Source organism: Triticum aestivum, chromosome 7A, assembly GCF_018294505.1.
Source record: "Triticum aestivum cultivar Chinese Spring chromosome 7A, IWGSC CS RefSeq v2.1, whole genome shotgun sequence".
In the NCBI taxonomy this organism is placed as follows: domain Eukaryota; kingdom Viridiplantae; phylum Streptophyta; class Magnoliopsida; order Poales; family Poaceae; genus Triticum; species Triticum aestivum.
The window spans coordinates 719,197,362-719,219,847 of NC_057812.1; the positions used below are offsets into that span (position 1 = coordinate 719,197,362).

Sequence of the window (22,486 nt, forward strand, 5' to 3'; positions counted from 1 at the left end):
AGCGCAAATGAATGAAAATAATTACTTCTGCAGCATTCTTCTCATGCCGCCCCAAAGCTTTGGATCCATATTCACAGAGTCGTGGACGAGACATTCTGAGGTGTTAACTTTAATTACTAGCAGAATCCAGTGGAACCTGCGGACACGATACATGCACAGTACGTCATGCATAACTCATCGATTAGCCGGCCACATACCATGCATGGAGTAAACAAAAGAGAATGTGCTCAAGACAGAAACACTCACTCAAAATGGTAAGGAAATAGAATATCACTTTTGAGTTCCTGCTTTGTAAGAAAGTGCCACAGGTCTGCCTCCACGTCGGCGGGGTGACGCTCCAACACATGTCCATTAACGATGTGTGGGTCAATGAACCCAACATCATGGATGTTCCTTACTCTGCATTCCTTAATCTTCATTCTGCATGTATAATAGCGGACACAACAATATAGTTAGGACATATATATAGTGCAGGCAATATGAACGAGATGGGGTAGAAATTAATAAATCACTTACAGAACATAGCAACTGATGATAGATTTATCGAGCTCTCGCAGATTGAAAAGCTGGAACAATTCACTCAGTTCAATTTGTACATAGTAATGTTTGAAGTGATGCTCATGTCTAACTTCCGCATAAATATATTCTTTGGCATTTTTATTTTTTATGTAACCCTTGTACCATTTCAGCAGACCTTTCATTTGTGGAGGTAGATCCTTTTCCTGCGCAGGCTCGACGAGAGGCCCATTCTTGACATATGTAATTACTACCTCCTTCACTGGCGCCTCATCAAGGCCTAACAGTTCACGAAGAGTAATACCTAAGTTGGCCGCTTGTTCTCTGGCACTCGTTACAGTCAATCCCTGTGCTGCCGCAGCTTGTATGATCTCAGGGGCATCCGGACAGAAGGCTTCCACTATAAGCGGGGCAATCGATTGTTTACTTTGTTCCCCGAGCTGGGCAACTTGTTTCCCGCTTTTTTTACTTTCGGCCTTCTCCCGCTCTTTGTTCTCCTTGAACATGAGTGCCTGCCTGCGAAGTTCACGTGCATAGTCGTTAGGCAGATTCTTCGCGGCTTGGGACGGTGTGCTCAAAAACTACATGTATGGCCAAATTATTGCTTCAGGTACTGTACAAAAGTTTCCTACAAAAAAGGTATTGTACAAGGTGAACTTCACCTGCGTGTACATAAGGATCGACCAGGACAACACTTGATATTACAACAGAACCTTGCAACACAACCACTGACATTATCATAGTTCTCAATGCACGCCTGCGGTTACATAACTAACAAAGGAACTACATATATAATTTACCAAATAGCTGACAGCCAAGTTCACTAACCAGACATACATAGCACTTACGTTAACATAACAAGGACATGCCCAAGTTCAGAACTCACCACTGCCATCAACCATGACCAGAGCATGGGTGGATGTGAGCCTACACGTAATTAAGTCCTTAATAACATGGCTGTGCTTCTTCGGCACCGACAAAATCAGCCACTGGTGCACTGGGCACACGACTTTGATAGGCAGCACAGATGGTGGGACGCCGCACTGCTTCTCGGTGGCACCCAGAAGTGCGCCAGCGTTTGCCATCTCCGACCGCCGTCGCCAACACAGCAGCGCATGCCCATGGTAGTGCGCCACGAGCGCATCCATTGGAGGGCGTGCACGCTAGGAGCACCTCCGGACATAGACAGGGCTCGCCCCTCCGCCATGCCTCCTGCGGAGAGGACATGGAGATCAAGCTACGACTAACACTATCGGCTGCGAGCAAAGGGGTGTAGCCGACGACAGCGGCACCGTCAATGTAGAACTCGCTATTAGTCACTCTGAGCTGCCCATGGTGAGATCGGAATGGGGCAAAATCTAAGGTGAGGGATTGGTAATTTATATACTGTTTAACTAATTAGTTGACGACCTAGGGGCACGCGCACGCCCTGTTAAATAGAAAAAGTCCCTAGCAAACCAAACAGGGTGAGACTTTTCTGGGACTTTTTGCTAAAAGTCCTTAGAAGCACCTCCTGGAGAGTCTTTTTCAAAAAGTCCCGGGGACTAGAAAAAGCCATAGGACTAGAGAACCAAACACCACCTAAATGGCCTTGTATACATAGACGGAAGGAGTACTAATTGGCGCATAACACACTAGACTGCAGTGAACATATGTACATTACGTGGCATCTGCTTTTTTTCTCAGCAATTTTTATCTAGGTTTCATTCCATGTCCAAAATGAGTTTGCTAAAGTTACTTTGGTCATCTCCCTGTGACCTTGCGTGAATGCAGATCAACCTAGACCTCATTCCCCATCATCGACCAATAGGAATGGGCAGTCATCAGCAAGCAACAGTCAAAGGGGCATGATAAGGAGTCTCATGGTGCCGGAAAACCGAAGTCTGCAGGAACAAATAACAAGTGAACTATATAGTTTCATACTCATGGATGGTAACAATTTATTGTTCTACTTAAGTACATACTGTGCACCTCAAACACTTTGTCTTATTCAAACCATTCTTGTTTTTTTCTCAGCCAAGCTACGATGTGTGTAGCAGTTCAACTAGGCGAAGCATCGAAAAGATCACAGCCGTCTGATGTTCGATCGACATACTCTGTCTTTAAAACAATGAATACTATATGTGTATTGTACTCTCTGATATGTTGATTTTAATTAAGTCGCTACATAGGGAACTAAGAGGAATATATGAATCAGTTACATGTAGCGGTTTGTAATTGCCTCTCGACGAATTTGCACGCTGCACCTAGTCCATATGTATCTTGTGTTGTATTGACTTCACATACATTGTATTTCGGATTTGGGGTTGTACTAATAAGTATTTGAGTGTGTGCAACACACAAAAAGTATTCGTTTATCTCAAATATTTTACATGGATGTTAAGGAACGAAAGGTGCTCTACCATATGTTGTTGCTCCAAATACTTGGGCGCAGAGCACAGCAAGGCTAGCTAGAACACACGAGCGCTTGCAGCACACGTCACACCTGCAAGGACGATGAAAGGCTCCTGCCCTGGCCCTGTACCTCACATCTAACACGACCTCATGAACGCGCACGGCAGAGCGGGCGCCAGCCCAACTGTAGGTAAGTTTGATTCTCCGGTCTAGGTGGTCGGGTAGGACCAGGCCCGTCTTCTGAAATTTGCAGTCCAGGGCAAAATGAAATATTAGGCCCTATATTGTACAAAATGCATATAACTAAATAACTAATAAAACTTAAACTTACTGTTTTTTGTAATACATTAATCCATGGTTTTTCTGTTTTGTAAAGCAAACAAAAATAATGTGAATGAACTCGTATTCTCGAGACAACAACATAGGAAACACCAAACCTTAATTCGAACGAGCTACTATCTTAAATTTTTTGGAGCACGACAACTTGAGCAACTAGCCAACTATCTTGCCCAAACAATTTGACTGCAGCGCAAAAGATGGAAATACCAAAATTAATGAAATGATGCATGTGTACACAAAAGTTTTAAAAAAATGTTGAATATAACTTTTGCCAAGATAAACAAGTGGTTTTATTTAACATTTTGCATACTTTTTAACAACTATACTCAAAATACAGATCAGAACAACATGGTCAGATTGTACTGATTTAACTATTTTAGTGTGTGTACCTCTCAAAATGAATTTTGAATCGGACCGATGGTTTGAGATATAAAGCATTTTGAATTTTGATGAAATCTTTGATGGCATAGGTATTTTTGTATTTTTTACATGCATGCATGTATATGATGAGGGAAGGTGGAAAGTGCCTTTGGTAGCGAAAAATGCCAAATGAAGACCGAGCTCCATGGAGGACTTAATTTGAAAGCCTCGAAATTCAAACTTTTCAGTTTTAAATAATTCTAAACAAAATACACGTATACATAGATACATAATATACGTGTGTGTGTGTGTGTGTAGATTTTCAGGTCAAAAACACTAAAATGAGAGCTACGCAAAAAAGACAAATCTGGGGCCTTTTATCATGTGTACTATTCATTCTGAAAGTCCATGATTTTGTTTCTTTTTATGTGGCTCGTGATTCAAGGTATTTGATTCTGAAATTTTATAAACATACACATTACATCCTTGAATTTTAAAGTATCCATGTAGCTCGGTCTCCAAAATGCCCTACTCGATTGCAAAATGCATGCACTATGTTCTTGTATAGCACAGTCATATTGTATTTGGGATTGTACTAATTATAAGTATCTGAGTGTGTGTACCACGCAATTACTGTTCATTTTGTAGCTAGAACAAGCGCGCCGGCAGCACATGTCTCGCGCCGGGGAGCACACGGCTGCTCCCCTGGTCCTGCATCTCACCTCCGGTGTGACTTCCAGGTTGCGCCCCAACCGATTCCTGAATCCAGGTGCAGGGTAGGACTTTCAAGTTAACAGGTACAAGGATTCCTGAATCCAGGTGGCCTTGTAGGACTTTCAAATTAACAGGTACAGGTAGGACGCACCATTCTATCTACCTGTCGTTCAAAGTTTGCTACACACGATTCTTGTATCTATTGGTTTCCCAAGACGTTTCTTCGTCTCCACGTTGACGCATGCATTCTTAGTCTGGCCGCGGCTATAGCTACAAGCGTACGTACGTGGGATTGCTGACTCCATGTGCAATACGTACCTACCTACCGACCAGAAAAATCTTCTATAAATATAGCTATAGGCTCATAAACGGCCACAACCATCTAGCTCCCCATAGCCGCCTCCCGGGGCCTCGTAACCATGAAGCTCATGCCGACCGTCTTCTGCCTTCTCCTCGTCGTCCTTGCATTGGGTGGTAATGCACATCATAAACTCATTACTGCCTTGCTTTAGCTTTTAGATATTCCTTGCTAGCGCGATCTACAAGTATACATGTTAGTTCGACCACGTCATGTTCTTCATGCATGCACTAAGACATGATTGATCTACGTTACAGGGGCTCGTGTGGAGGCTCGAGGCACACCTTCGGCTGATCAGGGGTCAAAGAACCAATGGTCCAGCATGTTCGTCTTCGGCGATGGCTTCGTCGACAACGGCAACCTCCCAAAGACCGACACATGGCGTCAATGGAGCTATCCCTATGGCTCCTATCTCAACTCTCGTGGATCTGCGACTCCTGTTCCAACTGGACGCCTTTCCAACTATTGGATTCAATCTGACTTCATCGGTACGTAGCTAGATATATACTGGTATGCTAGATAGAAAAAATATTTTTGAGCACGTACAACCTTATATCTAAGACCATCCAAAATAATCCATCATATCAAGGCTCTAGATCATTTAGTTCTGACCCTTACAATCTTATATGTGTTGTACTAAAAATAATCCTTCATATTTATTGATTTATTTCCCTTGCAGCAAGGATCTTGGGCCTCAATGAAGCCCCTCCATCGTACAGGCTCACGCCACATCTATCTTGCGACCCATCTGGCATGACCTTTGCTTTCGGCGGTGCTGGCGTCTACGAGGTGCCGGACAAGAAGGTGCCGACCCTTGCCACACAGGTTAATGCTTTCACGAGGCTACTTAATACTGGGGTAATCTCAAAACAACAGCTTCAGAGCTCCGTCGCTCTCGTCTCCATCTCCGGCAGTGACTACATGACTGGTGCCAACGTCGACAATGCCTTCTTGAGTAGCTTCGATGATGTGAGTAGTAGTTAGCAGACTCAAACTTGCAAACACTAACCAGTATGCAATTACTATATACCCAGCTTCTTACCAAGTAACTTCTCTTGCATGCAGATTGATAGTTATATTGGGAACGTGACGACTGAGATTGCGAAGAACGTGGGGAAGCTACAGAGGCTAGGTGTGAGAAAGGTACTAGTGAACAACATGCATCCCATTGGCTGCACGCCTTTGCGGACTAGTGCGAACAACTACACGACATGCGACCTTCTGGCAAACTATGCCGCAACTGTGCACAACAACAATATAGAACACCTGATGGGGAACAAGAATAATGCCCACATACTGGACCTCTACACTGCCTTCACTGACATCGTTAATCACGCCCCGGGTAAGTACTCGTACTTTATATGTCTGATGCAAATTAAGTCCGGTTTCACATGTATGCACTTTATTCAACGTCTGTTGGAACTGTGTGTATGCAGGTGAAGGGTCGGAGCAGTCAAACAATTTCAAGCGCAAGCTGACACCTTGCTGTGAGGCTTCCACCGAGCTGGGGTACTGTGGACAGGTTAGCCCTTCAGGGAAGCGCCTCTACGACCTATGCAAGAATCCTGAAAAGAATTTCTACTGGGATGAGACTTACCCGACGACCGCTGGGTGGGAAGCTGTTACAGAGGCACTAGAAGAACCTTTGAGGGAGTTCCTAGATCGGGACTATGTTCCATGATTTCTTTGTAATTTAGGTTTGGATCGATCCGTTGCTTGTTGGTGCAATATCTTTTTGTTAGGTTAGCATAGATAGTATTCATATTTAGGAAGAAACTTGTGAGTTTTTATTGCCTTGTATTCCATGAAATTTTGTCTAGTGACCTTAATGTTTTAATAAAGTTCGTCATACTATATATGTTGAATCTAGCATGGATCTATTTGAGGAGCACGGGGGAGTTGCAGCAAACGAGAAGGTGCTTGGATGATGGGTTCTATTTGAGTAAAGAGTAGATATATAGCTCTGCATGTGCGATCTTTGGTCTCAAAGACTGCGGCTTAGTCGATTGAGGTAACGCTCCACACCTAGTGGTAGCACGGGTATGATCGGTGCCAAGCCAGCTATGTTTGACGTTGCAAAGATGAGAAAGAGGCACACTGGCAACCGCACCCCATACGTTTGTTCAGCCTTCTCGGCTGTTCCATCAGGTTCTGCCTTCACCATGTACACCCCGGCTCGCCAAGGCCGTGTTTATGCCGTTGTTCCCATACCTGTAATTAAAAGTGCACGGGTCGTGCCTGTGAGAACTTCCACTTAGCTCCCTGCCGCTGTTGGGGATGACCTTTGCATTAATCGGTATTTGTTTCAATTCAAAAGTCAAAAACATTTCTGTAACAAGCTAGGCCATATGCCACATATTTTGTTAAGCATTTGATCGTGTAGCTGCAATGTGTAGATTTCAAGTGTTGGAAGCAAGTTAAGGGGGGATAGAGATGTCTTCGGGGAACAAGGAAATATTGATCAAGTCGGTGGCTCAAGCGAGTCCAACATGTTTTGAGCATATTCAGCACTAGTAGATGGTGAAGAAAGTACAAAGGAAGATGGCCTAGTTGAATTGGCGCAAAATGATGCTGCCTAAGTCAAAGGGTGGTATCTGTTTACATCGTGTGCGTGCATTCGACCAAGAACTTCTAGCAAAACAAGTTTGTCGATTGCTTGATGCTCCGACGGGCTTATGTGCCTGATTGCGATAGGGAAAATAGTACCCCAGTGGGAATGTTGGATATAGTGTTTACCGGCAATGTGTCCGCTGTGTGGATAGCGGTAGAAAACGGGCTGGCGCTAGTCAAGGAAGGGATAACTTTACAGAGTTGATGACGGTATTTCCATGAAGACTTGGATCCTGTGAGGACCATCCTTCCGCCCCAGCGTGCTGAAGAGAGATTGCAGACTACACCGTGTTGCTTATTTTTTTGACGTCAATGGTGCATGGAAGTCTCACTGTTTACAAGACGTCTTTTGACCCTTGGATGTGAGTCAAAATTTTAACATTCATGCCTCACACAGAAGACGCCAAGAATTTATTGACTACTAGGGAAAACCTTATGCACAGAGGATTATCAGTAGCGCTGGCTAAAACAAGGCGCTACTACTACCTAACAATAACGCGGGGAGAACAAGCCCGCTACTATTTATATAGTAGTAGTGCGGCCAAATAAAAAGCGCTACTACTATAACTGCCACATCGTTGGAGACAAGCTAGGTATAGTAGTAGTAGCGCCCGTCTACACACCGCGCTACTGCTAAGCAAATAGTAGTAGCGCGTTTTAAGGCGACAGCGCTGCAACTAAGAAAAGGAAAAGAAAAGAAAAAAGAAAAAGAAAATTAAAGAAAATGGAAAAATGAAAGCAATAGCAGTAGCGCCTGTTTATGAAAGCGCTGTAGCAACCTTAGCTATTGCGTGTTTTCGCTACACGCGCTATATTTAACTTAGCTAAACTAGTAGCGCGGTCCACCAAACAGCACTATAGCTAAGTTGCTATAGCGCTGTTGCAGAAACCGCGTTGCCGTTATGTTTGACTCGCCCCTGCACGGGCGTCCCTCCTTCCCCCAATTCTCCATTCTTCTCGCATCTCCTACCTCTCCCTCGCCGCCCCTGCTCCCTCGCCATCCTGCCTCCGTCGCCGTCATCGGAGCTGCGCGTCGTCACCGCCACCGGAGCCGCGCGCCCTCGACGCCCCCGGAGCCACCCTCGCCGTCGAAGCTGCTGTTGACGCCACCGAAGCCACCCTCGACGCCCTCCATGCCACTGTCTCCCCCGAGCACCTCCCTGCCACCGTCTCCTCCGAGCACCCTCTCTGTAAGCCCCCACCCCTCCTCTCTAGGTTAATTTACTTAGGTGAATTTAGTTATGAACCCTAGGTTTAAGCATGAACCCTAGGTTTTGGTATGAACCCTAGATAGCTAGGTTTTGCTATAAAACCTAGGTAGCTATTTTCATATATATCAAATTAGCTAAGTATCAAATTAGGTCAGAAAATATTATTCTAGGAATTAGCTAGGTTAACTAGGTTAACTAGCTAGCTAGGTTACCTAACTAAGTTAACTAGCTAGGTTAATTAGGTTAACTAGGTTGGCTAGGTTAGAGCAAAAATTTATCTAGGGCAGTAGGGTTTAACTAGGGCAGTAGGGTTTAGAGCAAAAATTTAGGTAGGGCAGTAGGGTTTAAATAGGGTTTTTGTTTCCATAGATGTTTTTCTTGAAGGAACAAACTGAAGAAAATGTTGCAGCAGTGCTGCTAGTAGTATATAGTCATACTAGTAGATGTTAATTAGGTCAGGGCAGTAGTGGTACTAGTAGATGTTAATTAGATGTTTTTTACTGAGGGTAGTAGGGTTTTACTAAGTTAATTAGTCTAGTAGCGCTACTGGTAGTAATGGTACAATAGGTTAATTAGGTGAAGTTAAATGAATGACCTAAATGATTGAAATTAATAGTTAACTGGATTTTTTATCTCATCATTATATAGCACTAAAGTTAACTAAGTTTCTCTATTAGTAGTTAGCAGAATTTTCTTCTACACATAGGTTACTAGTGGTAGTGGTAGTGGTACCGTCAGTTAATTAGGTGAAGTTAAATGAATGAAATTAGTAGTTAACTGAAGTTTTTTCATTTCATTATAGAACACTAAAGTGAACTGAATTTTGTTCTATTAGTAGCTAACTGAATTTTCTTCTACACTTAGTTTTTGAATTAGCTTGTGAAATTTCGACTTGTATCATAATTTTTGATTGTTCCATAATATTATATTATCTGTTTTGGATGTTTTATATGCATTAATATGCTATTTTATATTATTTTTGGGACTAACCTATTAACCTAGAGCACAGTGTCACTTTCTGTTTTTCCTTGTTTTTGAGTTCCGTAGAAAAGGAATACCAAACGGAGTCCAAACAGAATGATACCTTTGCGATGATTTTCCATAGACCGGAAGACAACCAGAAGACTTAGAGATAAACTGATAGGAGCTACGAGGCAGCCACAAGGACGGAGGGCACGCCCAGGGGGTAGGACGCGCCCCCAACCATGTGGGGCCCCCGTGACCCTCCTGACCTAATTCTTTCACCTATATATTCCCAAATATCCCCAAACCACTAGAGGCATCCACAAAAACACTTTTCCACCACCGCAACCTTCTGTACCCATCAGATCCCATCTAGGGACCTTTTCTGGCTCCCTGCCGGAGGAGGATTCGATCACGGAGGGCTTCTACATCAACTCTATTGCCCTTCCGATGAAGCTTGAGTAGTTTACCTCAGACCTACGGGTCCATAGCTAGTAGCTAGATGGCTTCTTATCTCTCTTTGATTCTCAATACCATGTTCTCCTCGATGTTCTTGGAGATCTATTCGATGTAATACTTTTTTGCGGTGTGTTTGCCGAGATCCGATGAATTATGGATTTATGACCAGCTTATCTATGAATATTATTTGAATCTTCTCTGAATTCTTTTATGCATGATTTGATATCTTTGTAATTATCTTCGAAGTATCGGTTTGGTTTGGCCAACTAGATTGGTTTTTCTTGCAATGGGAGAAGTGCTTAGCTTTGGGTTCAATCTTGCGATGTCCTTTCCCAAGTGACAGTAGGGGCAGCAAGGCACTCATCATATTTTTGCCATCAAGGATAAAAGGATGGGGTTTTCATCATATTGCTTGAGTAAATTCCTCTTCATCATGTCATCTTACTTAATGCATTACTCTGTTCTTAATGAACTTAATATTCTAGATGCAGGCAGGACCGGTCGATGTGTGGAGTAATAGTAGTAGATGCAGAGTTGTCTCGGTCTACTTGAAACGGATGTGATGCCTGTGTTCATGACCATTGCCTTAGATATCGTCATAACTTTGTGCTTTTCTATCAATTGCTCGGCAGTAATCTGTTCACCCACCTTATTATTTGCTATCTAGAGAGAAGTCTCTAGTGAAACCTATGGCCCCCGGGTCTATTTTCCATCATATAAGTTTCTATTTTCCATCATATTAGTTTCCGATCTACTATTTTACAACTCACAAGAAATATTCGTTTATCTTAAAATATTTTACATGGATGTTAATGAACGAAAGGTGCTCTACCATATATTGTTGCTCCAAATACTTGGGCGCAGAGGACAGCAAGGCTAGCTTGAACACACGAGCGCTTGTAGCACACGTCACCAAGGACGATGAAAGGCTCCTGCCCTGGCCCTGAACCTCACATCTAACACGTCGTCATGAATGCGCACGGCAGAGCGGGCGCCAGCCCAACTGTAGGTAAGTTTGACTCCAGTCTAGGTGGTCGGGTGGGACCAGGCCCGTCTCCTGAAATTTGCAGGCCAGGGCAAAATGAAATATTAGGCCCTATATTCTACAAAATGCATATAACTACAGAACTAATAAAACTTAAACTTACTATTTTTTTTGTATATATGGAAGTGCCTGTTTCCTAACAAGATCCAATTATTTGATAATGGTAGTAACTTTTTATAAAATCCCACTATTATTCACAAAGCGCCTGTTTCCTAACAAAATTATGATATCATAGGAGTACTTCTGAAGAAAATCCTAAACATCTAATGTATTTATTTGAAAACATATGTACAAAAACATCAGGAAGGATAATGGTATTGTTCCTTGCACACATGTTAAAGTAAAGGCAACAAAAAAGGTATTCTGAATTATACTGCTTAGAACGCAAACAGGCAGAGAAAAGGTTACTCAGGATTCGTGATTAGATGGAAACCCAACTATACATACTTCTCATTTGATGCTCTTGAATATATACCTCTCAAAATAAATCTCATCTCTATTTTAAACCAATGAGCTCTGTTAGAAGAATGCATACTAGGTTGCTATATGTTTGCAATATAATCTTGAAAGATTCGTTAGATACTACATTACAACTTTATGATATATTGAAGTTAATGGAATGATGTGACTTGTTATCAGAATTATCATTGCCTATGTGAGCAGAAGTTATTTCTATCCTAGCATTCACACTACATAAATTATTTGTTTATTATTTACCTACTCGAGGATGAGCAGTAATTAAGTTTGGGATGTTAATACATCTCTAACGTATCTATAGTTTATGAAGTATTCATGCTATATTTACATCAATTATGTATGTGAAAGAGCATGGTGCCCCATGATTGGTTTTTCTAATTGATGACAGTCCCTATAAATTAACGGTTGCTTTGAGTATATTTTTTACTCCGGTGTTCATTGTACTGCCATGAAAAATGATGAATAGGATTGAAAGTTTCTCCATAAAAAACTTAAGGCCAAAATAAGAGGGGACCTGCTTATAAACCCAGATGGAGGGAGTACTTGTACGAATTTTTGAATTTTCAAGAAATTACGAATACACATGAGTCGAGACGACTAGATTAATTGGCTCTCTCCTGCTGCAGAAGTGTGAAAGGCATTCATTCATAGTTTTGTTGTGCGGTCACATAGCGAGGCGCCCTCAGTTGCATGTGTTGAGTATCGTGATTATTAGGAAAGTTAGGATAGCGTAGGATATTATTCTTTCTTGCCTTGTACTCCAAGACGATCATGTACTCTTATATATATGCCCATGAGGCTCAACCAATACATCAACTATTCCGCAACAATTCCTCTCTCTCCCTTTTAACATGGTCCGTTGGTTGCCTTCGGATTCTTCTCCAGTCTCACTGTCTGCGTCGCTACCGTTGTGACTGCGGAGGGATGTTGAGTATCGTAATTATTAGGAAAGCTAGGATAGCATAGGATATTATTCTATCTTGCCTTGTACTTCAAAACGATCAGGTACTCCTATATATGCCCATGGGGTGCAAGAAATACATCAACTATTCCGCAACAATCCCTGTCTCTCCATTCTAACAGCAGGCATAATTAGTCTTTGCAAATGGCCGCCACATTGAACTGAGTATAGCTCAGATGATTAGTTTGCTTATGGTTGAACCAGCTCATCAGGGTTTAGGTCCTAAGTTTGGTACTGGTGCTTGCATTTTTTTTGAATTTGTTTAGGCTTTTCGCCCATGTTCATCCCGTGGGAGAATGCGTTCTCATCCACTACGAAGGTGCTCATGATTATTTTATTGATCTCAAGATATTATGCCGGTTCGGTATCTCAGACAGTGGTGCTTATAGGATAGGATGAGTGTATGTACGTTAATGTCCGCATTTGCATTGCTCTGTGTTCAAATGACCGCCACCGAAAAGACAATACACGCGTACACACTATGTTCGGTCGATGTGTCTGCCCTTTGCCGACCATGTCGATCTATGTGCGTGCGCGCATGGCTAGTGTTTTTGAGTTGTTTAAGTGCTTTGAAGAACATGTACGCATACTTGATTTTTTTACTTTTTATTAGTCCCACACGGGTAACTTTCATCGCTGGCGACACGCTTAAGAGGGGACGCGCGTGCACCCGTGTTGCCGGGCCTGGTGGCACGGGCCTGTCCCCCCACGCTTCGGGGGGCAAAGCGTCGGCAAGGTAGGGTGATGCACTTTCCACGGCGATGGGCAGGACTGGAGTTCTCGGTGTCAGATTCAGGCGGGCACTCCATGGCGCCCGCGCTCGCACGCGGAGGTACGTCATGCGGCTCCGTCACGGACATAGCAATTGGCTGGCTACCACCCCGGCTAAGCGTCCTACCCTTAATAACTAGACGATGCTCCGCGCGTTGCTGCGGGATTTTCTGATGATTTGTTTGAGATATGGTTGTTGAAGAATATTAAGGTCCAGTTTCATCCGACGAAGACTGTAAATCAATGCCCGGAAATTCATAACATATTGGGTATTCATGATACCTGAAAGTATTGATTTTCTAAAAGAACATGAAAATATGATGGTACACTCTACCTACTATGGTCGGCAAAATATTCCAAGATCTAGCAACATATGTAGAGCTTATCTCAAATCGGAAATCGTATTCGTTCAATATTGACAAGAGTCCCACTCACAATTTTTTTGATAAAAATGTACAAACACTGACGTAACTGAATGAATAATTAAAAAAGGTGTGATTTTATGCTGCCATTGCTCGGTTACTGCAGTTTGGGATTTCGCCTTGCGTTTTTGTAGTTTCCAGACTGATCTTGTTCCTTCTCTGCTGACTCAAAACGTGGAGGACTGGTTGATCGATTGCCATTTTAGCCACCTACAAAAATGATTTCCCTGCTTTGGTTATACTAATATGGTGGCACCTGAGGAACGAAAAGAAACGGGCGATCTTTAGTTGCACAGATATGTGGACAACTGGCCTCCACAACTTGAAGCAGATGGCATTACATATTTTCTTTCTTCCACTCTTCTAATCTGTAAATATTCTTCATACCTCCAATCTTCCAGGTTATACTTCCTTTCTAATGAACTTTCTTCCTAACCAATGCAAGCAATATCGTTGCCTTAGTTAAAGAATCTTAAGCTGCTACGCATGAGAACCGGTAGAATATGTTCGTCAACACCAAAAGCTAGCGCATGCTCTGCTATACTACATACTCTCAACAATCGATGGAATAATGGATATAGAAAAACAAACGAATCGTGATTCGTGATGCAGACCTTTGAGGTTGACGGAGAGCAACGGTGGAACCTGCAGCAGCTGCAGCCGCGGAGTTGCCAGTGAATTTTCCAACCAGCGTTGCAACCACATAATGAAGATGCAGATTGACACCGCCTTCTAGAGTAGAAATTTGCCGACGTAGACTGGGAAGTGGAAGAAGACGTGAGGGGACCTACAACTATAAAGTACGGGAAGCGGACGGGTAATGAACCGCCGGCCGGCCGCTTGATTACCCCGTTAGTTAATCTTGTACGTGTGGGATAGTGGAAGATGTAAACGGTAGCAATAATGGCTGGCAGCGTGAAGAAGAAAGGAACTGATGCGTTGAGAACCCTTCTTCAGGGACAAAGCCAGCCAGCGATGCAATGATGTGGCTGCATGGCTGAGTTGACTAGGTGCATGTTAAGATGATTTGCAAACTGAATGGTGATGTGGCATGATGATGATATGGACAGTGTGTATGTTAAGAGAATTGGTAGTAGTGGGGATCAACTTCTTAAAAATGTAAGATAAGGCGATTGTTGGGATCCGACTTCTCCGAGGAGGCCCGCTCGTTGCCTGAGAATTTCTCCCCCACACTTGCAACTCTTTTTTCCTTTTTCGTTGAGTGGGTGCTCCCCATATGCAGGAGCTCTCTAAATGTAAAGTTAGTGATGGATCAACCTATGGATGTAAGGAAGCGCATCCCACATGCAAGAGCACTCTAAAATACATTAATGATGGAACAACCTATAAATGAAAATACCGGCAACACACATGCATTGAAACAAGACGAGGTCGGCGCCATGGATGAAAAATCGCATCGATTTTAAAAACTTCGCCAAATCAAAATATGCTTTCGTCATTGTGTTCATTCTGATGAGACCTTCTTTGAAATTCGAGCCCATATGGGCATGTTCTGATGAATATTGTCGAAAAACAACTTTCACCATGAAAATCAAGTTCCCGTTATGAACATGGTTCTTTGGCACATATCAATAAAGTTGAGACTTGTTTTGAAGCAAGTGTTCAATACAAACCTTACTTTCCTCTCACAAATAGGTAGGCCAACCGGGTGTTTGACGCTATATTATCATTTGCACAATTTGCAGCTATATTATCATTTGCACAATTTTAAGAGACTGCACTTGTATTGTTTAAAAGAAATTAATGTGACGATAAGTAGCATGCAAGACAAATTTATTAATACAACTTTTCTTCAAAGAAACTAGTATATGGTCTAAAAACACAAAAGAAATTAAAATGCTATACAAGCACCCTACCTTTTTTGCGGGGTATACAAGCACCCAACCAACGACATGCACACTTGCGAACCCTCCCAAATCACATCCGAGCCGGTGCGTCATCCCTCCCGTGGGTGACTCGGGCGGCGGTGCGTACCACCCTCCCCTCCCGCCACACCCCCAGACCTTCGCAAAACCCCTCGTGGTGGCTTGCGGCGGGGCATGTTTTCTCTAATGCTCGCGGATGGCCGATGTGGGGTGGCCTATCAAGGCGGCGGCGTCTGGTGAGCTCAGGGCTCGGTGGCACGGCGGTGACAGGGTGGACCTCAGATTGGCGGTGGTGGCCATTTCCTCTGTCGGAGGTGGTCCGCCTAATGCTGGGTGGTCTGATCTCGAGATCCGTCATCTAGTCCCGGCGGCGAGTCGGGGAGACATAGTTGCCGGTGAAAAGCAAGCTGACGGTGGGCGATGGTGGTGTTCAACGCCGTTACCTTGATGAACGCATCGTCGTGTAACTACTGTCGAGCACTAGGGGAAACTCTAGGATCTCGTCTTATAGATCGGACAATGGCGGCATTGTGATGTTGTTTCTCTCTTGGGAGCATAGTTTGTGGAGCATCGCTGAAAGACAAAGGTATGAGGCATGGAGAGGCTCCGTCTTGCATGGAGCTTCAGTGGATATGTCAAGTCATGACTAGCCGACATGTGCTACGCTATGTCATGCCTGTTTGGCAGGTACTACGCACGACCGATCTTCCAGTGTCTTCGTGTCTAGATGGACGAGCGTAGGGCGGTGGCATTGATTGTTTCCCTGACTATAGCGCCACAAAACTCCTGTCTGCTAGGACTACGTCGGTATTTCCCCAAAGAGGAAGGGATGATGTAGCATAGCGAAGGTAGGTATTTCCCTTAGTGACTAAACCAAGGTTATCGAACCAGTAGGAACCAAGAAACACAACGTAAACGTTACCTGCACACAAATAACAACACCTCGCAACCCGATGTGTTAAAGGGGTTGTCAATCCCTTTTGGGTAACGATGCCAGAAATTTTTAGTAGATTGAAATAATAGATCGTAAATAAAATAAAGTGCAGCAAAGTATTTTTGTATATTTGGTTTAATAGATCTGAATAAAAATGCAAAGAAAAAGTAGATCGCAAGCAAATATATGAGGAAGAAGACCCGAGGGCCGTAGGTTTCACTAGTGGCTTCTCTCGAGAAAGATAGCAAACAATGGGTAAACAAATTACTGTTGGGCAATTGATAGAACCTCAAATAATTATGATGATATCCAGGCAATGATCATTACATAGGCATCACATCCAAGATGAGTAGACCGCTCCTGCCTGCATTTACTACTATTACACTACACATCGACCGCTATCCAGCATGCATATAGTGTATTAAGTTTATGGAAAAACGGAGTAATGCAATAAGAACGATGAGATGATGTAGACAAGATCCGTTTATCTATTGCCTAGATATAGATCGCATCTTTTTATCCTTAGTAGCAACGATACATACGTGTCAGTTCCCTTTCTGTCACTGGGATCAAGCACCGTAAGATCGAACCCACTACCAGGCATCTCTTCCCATTGGAAGATAAATAGATCAAATTGGCCAAGTAAAACCCAAATATCGGAGAAGAAATATGAGGCTATAAGAGATCAAAGAAACTCAAATAACTTTCATGGATATAAAAAGATATGACTGATCATAAACTCAATGTTCATCAGATCCAACAAATACATCACAAAAAGAGTTACATCATATGGATCTCAAAGAGACCATTGTATTGGGGAACAAGAGAGAGAGAGAGAGACAGAGAGAGACGAAGCCATCTAGCTACTAACTACGGACCCGAAGGTCTACAAAGAACTACTCACGTATCATTGGAGAGGCACCAATGAAGGTGGTGAACCCCATCCCCATGATGGTGTCTAGATTGGATCTAGTGGTTCTGGACACTGCGGCGGTTGGTTGGATATTTTGTCGACTCCCCTAGGGTTCTGGTATTTTTGGGGTACTTATAGAGCAAAGAGGCGGTCCGGGGTGCACCCGAGGTGGGCACAACCCACCAGGGCGCGCCTAGGCCTCCTGGCGCTCCCTGGTGGGTTGTCCTCTCCTCAGGACCCCCCCCCCCATGTGCAACCAGGGCCCAACATGTTCCTCCTGTTCCTTAAAAACTCTTCGTAAATTTTTGTGGCATTTGGACTCCGTCTGATATTGATTTTCTGCGATGTAAAAAACACGGAAAAAATAGGAACCGGCACTATGTCAATAAGTTAGTACCAAAAATGATATAAAATGATTATAAAATATCCAAGATTGGTAATATAACAGCATGGAACAATCAAAAATTATAGATACGTTGGAGACGTATCAACATCCCCAAGCTTAACTCCTACTCGTTCTTGAGTCGGTAACTGATAAAAACAGAATTTTTGATGTGGAGTGTTGTTTAACATGTCATATCATATTCTTTTCTTTATAACATGGACATTTAGACTTTTTACGTGATTCAAAGCAACAGTCTAGTTTTGACATAGTAATTTAGATACTCAAGCATATCAACAAGCAACCATGTCTTTCAAAATATCAATGCTAAAATAAGTTATCCCTACAAAAGCATGTAGTCTTGTCATGCTCTGTCTTCTTAACACAAAGTATTTATCATGCACAACCCCGATGACAAGCCGAGCAATTGGTTCATACTTTTTAACGCGCTTCCGCTTTTTCAACTCTTACAGAATACATGAGCGCAAGCCATGGATATATCACTAGGGGTGGAATAGAGTATGATGATAGGGGTAAATATAGAGAAGACAAAAAGGTAGGAAAGTCTCACATAGATGCGGCTAACCAACGGGCTATGGAGGTGCCCATCAATCGATATCAATGTGAGCAGTACGGATTGCCATGCAACGGATGCACTAAGAGCTATAAGTGTATAAAATCTTAATATGAAAACTAAATGGGTGTGCATCAAATCTTATAATGAAAATTTCCCAATAGTATATGAAAGTGACAACATACACTACTAGAAAAAGGTCTATAGCTAATATGGACATTAATGACGCATGATATATGTGGTGCGTCACTGCTATATAGCAGTGGCGCACCGGATACAGGTGAGCCATTAGTGTCCTCATTACTAATGGCGCACCACACACACGGTGCGCCATTACTAACAATTTTTTATTTTTCCAAAACTACTAATGGCGCATCAAGGCACAATGCACCATTAATAGTTTTAACTAATAATGGCGCACCACACACTCCGTGCGCCACTACTAACATTCTTTTTACTCTTTTTCAAAACTAGTAATGGCGCACCAGGGTAGAGTGCGCCATTACTAGTTCAAACTAGTAATGGCGCACCACAACCAAGGTGCGCCACTACTAACCCTGGGTGAGAAATAGTTATTCTTCACCCACCTCTATTTCAACATCTATGCACCTTAATTTTACGTTTCATAAATTTTGTCTTGTTTTAGACATAAAAAGAGAACGTAAGAAAACCTATAATCTTGTAAAAAATATTTTATGTTCTGTAAAGTTACAGATGTAAAAACATAGCGTAGAATCTACATAAAATACAATTTTGGACCTATATTTTTTTGTTATGCCAAATTTTCTGCAGTAAATCAATATGAATGTAACTATTTGTATTTCAAATGTAATTTATATTTATGAAATGACTGTAAGATTACCTCGGTGAAGAATAACTTATTCTACACCCTCGGTGATGAATAGTAACACTATATATATATATATATATATATATATATATATATATATATATATATATATATATATATATATATATTGCAAAAATAGTAATGGCGCACCACCTAATAATGCGTCATTAGTAACCTGAGACTAGCTAGATATTTTGGACAGCCACCTACCACACTCACTTTCCCCACTTCATTCTCTCCACCTCCCCCTCCAAGCTTGTCTCAGCCGCCTCCTCCTCCTCACCTCATTTGCACCATAGATTCACCCAAATTAGGTGGTTAAATTTCTTTTTTTTCATGGGTAAGTAAGGGGAAAGCTTCTTTATGTTGTAGATCTACTTTCTCCTCCCTCCAACAACGTGCACATGCACTTTTTATGGCCTAGATCTACGTATGTTTATGGTGTTGCATATGTTTGTGTTGTTGCATATGTTTGTGTTGTTGCATATGTTTATGTTTGCAGGTATCGGTATTTGAAATGCGATAGTTGCCAATATTTTTCCGGGATGTTGACTCATTTCCGTTTCGGCGAGAATTTGGCACTATGCATTCTTTTTGGTCCTATTTTTAGGCAAAGTCATGCCAAAAAAAATTTGCTTCTAAAATATCATTTTGCTCTACCCTGCAGGTGACCATGATCCGCACGATGACCGAAGGCATCGTGAATAGGTTTTTGAGCTCCGCGAAGGCCCAGATGCTTCAAAAGAACGAGATGGAGATAAGATGTCCGTGTCGAAGATGCAAGCTGAGGGGCCTTATGGACCCGGATTCCGTACAGGTGCGGGACCACCTGCTCTTGCGTGGTTTCATGGATGGCTATCGGTGGCAAGGTGATGAAGATGATTATGAAGTCGTCCATGGGGGCCGGGCAAGAAATGAGGAAGGGCAGCAAGACAACCGCGACGAGGGTGGGCGAGAAGACAAAGAATCTCCAGGACATGATCAGGAAGTAGATGCAGTACACAGTCATCATGTAGAAGATGCCGGACATGATGATGAGGAAGATGCCGGAGCAGACGAAGGGCGTGATCATGAAGATGAAGATGCTGGAGCAGACGATGATGGACCATTGATGGGCTGGGTGCAGGACCCTCATATTCAAGAGCTGCTTCTCAAGCAGACGAATAACACAAGAGCTGCCGCCCGAGAGAAAGCCAAGCTGGACGAACTGGAGATAGACGCGGTTACTCCATTGTATGAAGGATGCAGGCCCGAAGATACCCACCTGAAAGTAACGCTCATGGCTCTGGAGATGAAGGTAAAACACAAAATGACCGACGAATGCTTCGACGAGAACATGTCATTTTGGCACGAACGTCTTCCCAAGGGGAACAAGTGCCCGACCAGTTTTGAGGAGGCGAAGAAAATCGTGTGTCCTCTGGATTTACCGCACGTGAAATACCATGTGTGCATGAAAAACTGTATCATTTATCGGGACGAGCACGCGGAGTCTACCATATGTCCGGTGTGCGGCGTCACTCGATACAAGAAGAGGAAGAAAACTCCTCGAAAAGTGGTGTGGTAATTTTTGATCACTCCTCGTCTGCAGCGATATTTTGCGGACCCTAAGCTAGCAAAGCTCCTACATTGGCACGCAGATAGGGAGGAGAAGAAGCAAGAAGATGACGGAAATGATCCAGAGATAAATAAAAAAGACAAGATGCTGAGTCACCCTAAGGATGCGAGCCAGTGACAAGCGTTGAACTTTGAACACCCGGAATTTGGGGACGATCCAAGGAACATCGTGCTGGGCGTGAGCACCGATGGAATCAATCTGTTTGGCAGCTAGAGGAGCACACATAGCACCTGTCGGGGATATACCCCGCGGTGTAAACCGGCCGGAAGTATAACCCGACCGGACTTGGTGTTTTACTTGAGACCCGGCTGAGACTTAACGATTCACTGGCGACCTGTTTGGACCTGGCGGTTTATGATTCATTGGTAATCCGGCAGGCGGGTCAGAGGAGTGACAAGACCCGATGGCCCAACGGGCAGTTCATGAAGGCCGGTTCATACTATGGTGGGCCGGTTTAAGAGGAAAGGCGTGAGGAATATTTGTCTTACAAGGAGTTAAGACCTGGACTTGTATCTGGTTTGTATTAGAGATAGACTAGTCCTAATCCTAATAGGACTCCACATGTAACCCGCCCCTTCAACTTATATAAGGAGGGGCAGGGCTCCCCAAAGAAGAAGGAGGAAAAACAATCTCTAGGCTAGACACAAAGAGCCGGTTTACCGGCGACTCTCTCGTGATCATAGTGAGACCTAGCCTCAAATAACATGTAGGGCTATTACCGGATGATGTTTCCCGGGGCCCGAAGCTGTCTAAATCCTTGTCTTGTGTTGCGTCTCTCGATTCCGCTCAACCTTCTCAAGCTACCACATAGATGCGTTGGTCTCGCGACTAAGTCTTGACACTAAGGACATCTGCCGTGACAAAACCACGACAGTTGGCGCCCACCGTGGGGCTCAGGCACGGTGGTGATGAGTTCTTGGAGGGATCTCTTCTAGGGTTCGAGAAGCTCGCAATTTTCAGATGAAGAAGAGCCAGTTTGAAAGGATTTACATCAGTTGAGTTCATCGGTCAGATTGTTAGTCTGAGATTTAAAATTCAAGAGAAATAAGGTTGCGACATGATCGTTTTTCGCAAGTCGCCAAGATCGATAGGAGCGTTTCCGCCGCACACAATATACTACAGGAATCCACCGCAGTCATTGGTGAATTTTTCTACGGATACGACAGTCGGGTCCGATTGTTATTAGGCGGTTACCACAAAAATCAGTCCGGTCGGGTCAATGGTCGACAAAGCGATTCCGTGCAGCCGTTGGATGGGCCACGCCCCGCTGATATTTTCTAATCAAGGTACTGGTTTAACACGCCTTTGTTTATTGGGAAACAGACCGAGGGCCAGTTCTTTTCGGCGATTCTCCCAGAATCACTCCCTCCCCAGCTTCTCCTAGAATCGCCACTCCATATGTTTTTTACAATCCTATCTAGTTAAGGTCTAATTAGCTAGGATTGTAAAAAACATACGAAGTGGTGATTCTGGGAGAAGCTGGGGAGGAGGGCGATTCTGATAGAATCGCCCAAAGAACTGGCCCTGACCCCATAGCTGTACCTAAGGTGCCCCTGAAACTTGGTTTTTTGTGCGGAGCGGCCACACTATAGATGGGTCCACAGCAGCCGTGTTACAGGAGCACTTCAAGTCCCAACGGAAAAATACTACTTTGCTTTCCAAGACGGTTTGGTTGTTGCTAGCTCGTATGATTAAAACCGACGCTCAACGGAAGCCTCTATGACTATTTGTA

At 43.4% G+C, this 22,486-nt stretch overlaps 1 protein-coding gene across 1 annotated transcript; it reads left to right on the plus strand.

Annotated features, from left to right (window-relative positions):
* The first annotated feature begins 4,698 nt into the window (after positions 1–4,698).
* LOC123147038 (GDSL esterase/lipase At3g09930-like) lies at positions 4,699–6,537 on the plus strand. The gene is made up of 5 exons (XM_044566288.1): positions 4,699–4,797; positions 4,939–5,169; positions 5,361–5,650; positions 5,747–6,023; positions 6,118–6,537. The coding sequence occupies exons 1-5, from the start codon at positions 4,743–4,745 to the stop codon at positions 6,360–6,362; spliced, it is 1,098 nt and encodes a 365-aa protein (XP_044422223.1). The 5' UTR covers positions 4,699–4,742; the 3' UTR covers positions 6,363–6,537.
* Positions 6,538–22,486: the final 15,949 nt, after the last annotated feature.